The sequence below is a fragment of the Drosophila innubila genome, unplaced genomic scaffold (assembly GCF_004354385.1).
Source record: "Drosophila innubila isolate TH190305 unplaced genomic scaffold, UK_Dinn_1.0 153_U_U, whole genome shotgun sequence".
NCBI classification, from domain to species: domain Eukaryota; kingdom Metazoa; phylum Arthropoda; class Insecta; order Diptera; family Drosophilidae; genus Drosophila; species Drosophila innubila.
The window spans coordinates 1-1346 of record NW_022995466.1 but is presented as its reverse complement, the minus strand read 5'-3'; the positions used below and the strand labels follow the sequence as shown (position 1 = coordinate 1346).

The 1346-nt window shown below is 50.0% G+C and overlaps 1 protein-coding gene across 1 annotated transcript; it reads right to left on the bottom strand.

Moving 5' to 3' along the window:
- Positions 1-75: 75 nt before the first annotated feature.
- Positions 76-1124, bottom strand: LOC117793207 (larval cuticle protein A3A). The gene is made up of 2 exons (XM_034633499.1): positions 1048-1124; positions 76-983 (listed from the first exon to the last, which is right to left on the bottom strand). Exons 1-2 carry the CDS (start codon positions 1060-1062, stop codon positions 219-221), a joined length of 780 nt encoding a protein of 259 aa, XP_034489390.1. The 5' UTR covers positions 1063-1124; the 3' UTR covers positions 76-218.
- Positions 1125-1346: the final 222 nt, after the last annotated feature.

Sequence of the window (1346 nt, the reverse complement as noted above, 5' to 3'; positions counted from 1 at the left end):
GAGGTCAAACAATCTTTCTTTTTTTTTCCCTTAATTAAGGCGAAATATGCAAGTTAAGGAAAAACACATAAAAAGTTTTTGGAATCACAAAATTTTGTGCTGATAGTTTCTTTAATTTGGGTTCGATGAAAGTTATTTTATAGCACGACAATGATTAATCGAATATGTACAAATGAAAATCCTTTGTCTCCATCTCCATCTTCTCCTTCTACTCCACATTAGACAACAATTGGAGCGGCCAGGGTCTTGGCAAGCACAGGAGCGGGAGCAGCAGCAACCACGGGCGCAACTGGAGCGGCAAAGGTACTCAGCTTGGCAACAGCGGGAGCGACGGGTGCAACCGGAACTGCAGCAACGGGCACATCCTTCTGGACGACGGCATTGAAACCGTTGATGTCGTCGGCATAGTAGCTGACAATGCGACGGGATCCATCGGCCTCAATCAGAGAGTAGCTACCACGAACGACATCGCCATCGCGAGTCTCCTCCTGGGTCTTGGAGTCACCGGTGAGCGTATCCTGGACATCGTAGGCGAACCTGTACTGTGGATGAGCATCTACGATCTCAGTGGCAACGGGAGCAGCGAGAGGAGCGGCAACTGGCGCGGCAATGGTCTTGGCAAGCACGGGAGCAGCAACTGGAGCAGCGAAGGGAGTAGCAACGGGAGCAGCCAGAGGAGCAGCCACTGGAGCAGCGAAGGGAGCAGCAGCGAAGGGAGCAGCAGCATAGGTCTTGGCAACCAGAGGAGCAGAGTAACCCAATGGAGCCGTGTAGGGAGCTGGAGCGGCAAAGCCAAGAGGTGCTGAGTATGCAGCCGGAGCTGCAAAGCCCAACGGAGCGGAGTAAGCAGCTGGAGCGGCATAACGCAGTGGAGCCGCCGCATAAGCAGCCGGAGCAAAGTAGGGAGCTGGAGCCGCAGCCAGAGGAGCAGCTGCCAAATGGCCCTGAGCCGACAGCGCCATCGTGGAGAGAACTGCAACAACCTATAAAGTGAATTTAAAATAAGATTATATCCCACTTAATTGCCAATGAGGCACTTGGACTTACCGTCAAAGGATTCATTGTTAGGCTTGGGGGGAAGGTTTTGATTGTCACCGTCGGTTATCAAAATTGAACTGACATGCCGTTAACAAAATGTCGATGTCTTTTATACCACAAAAAAAGGCAGATTCATTCGCAAAATTTGCATGCCGTAATCAGCTGCGAACCACCAAGCACCACAGCCAGAGTTGCCACCTGTTCTCTCTTGACTTGGCTGCGTCTGCTTATGATCCAAATTCGTGGCACGTAGACCATTTTCTGTTGTCAATTCCAACAAAGTTTTCAATTTTTTTAGTTTTTATTTA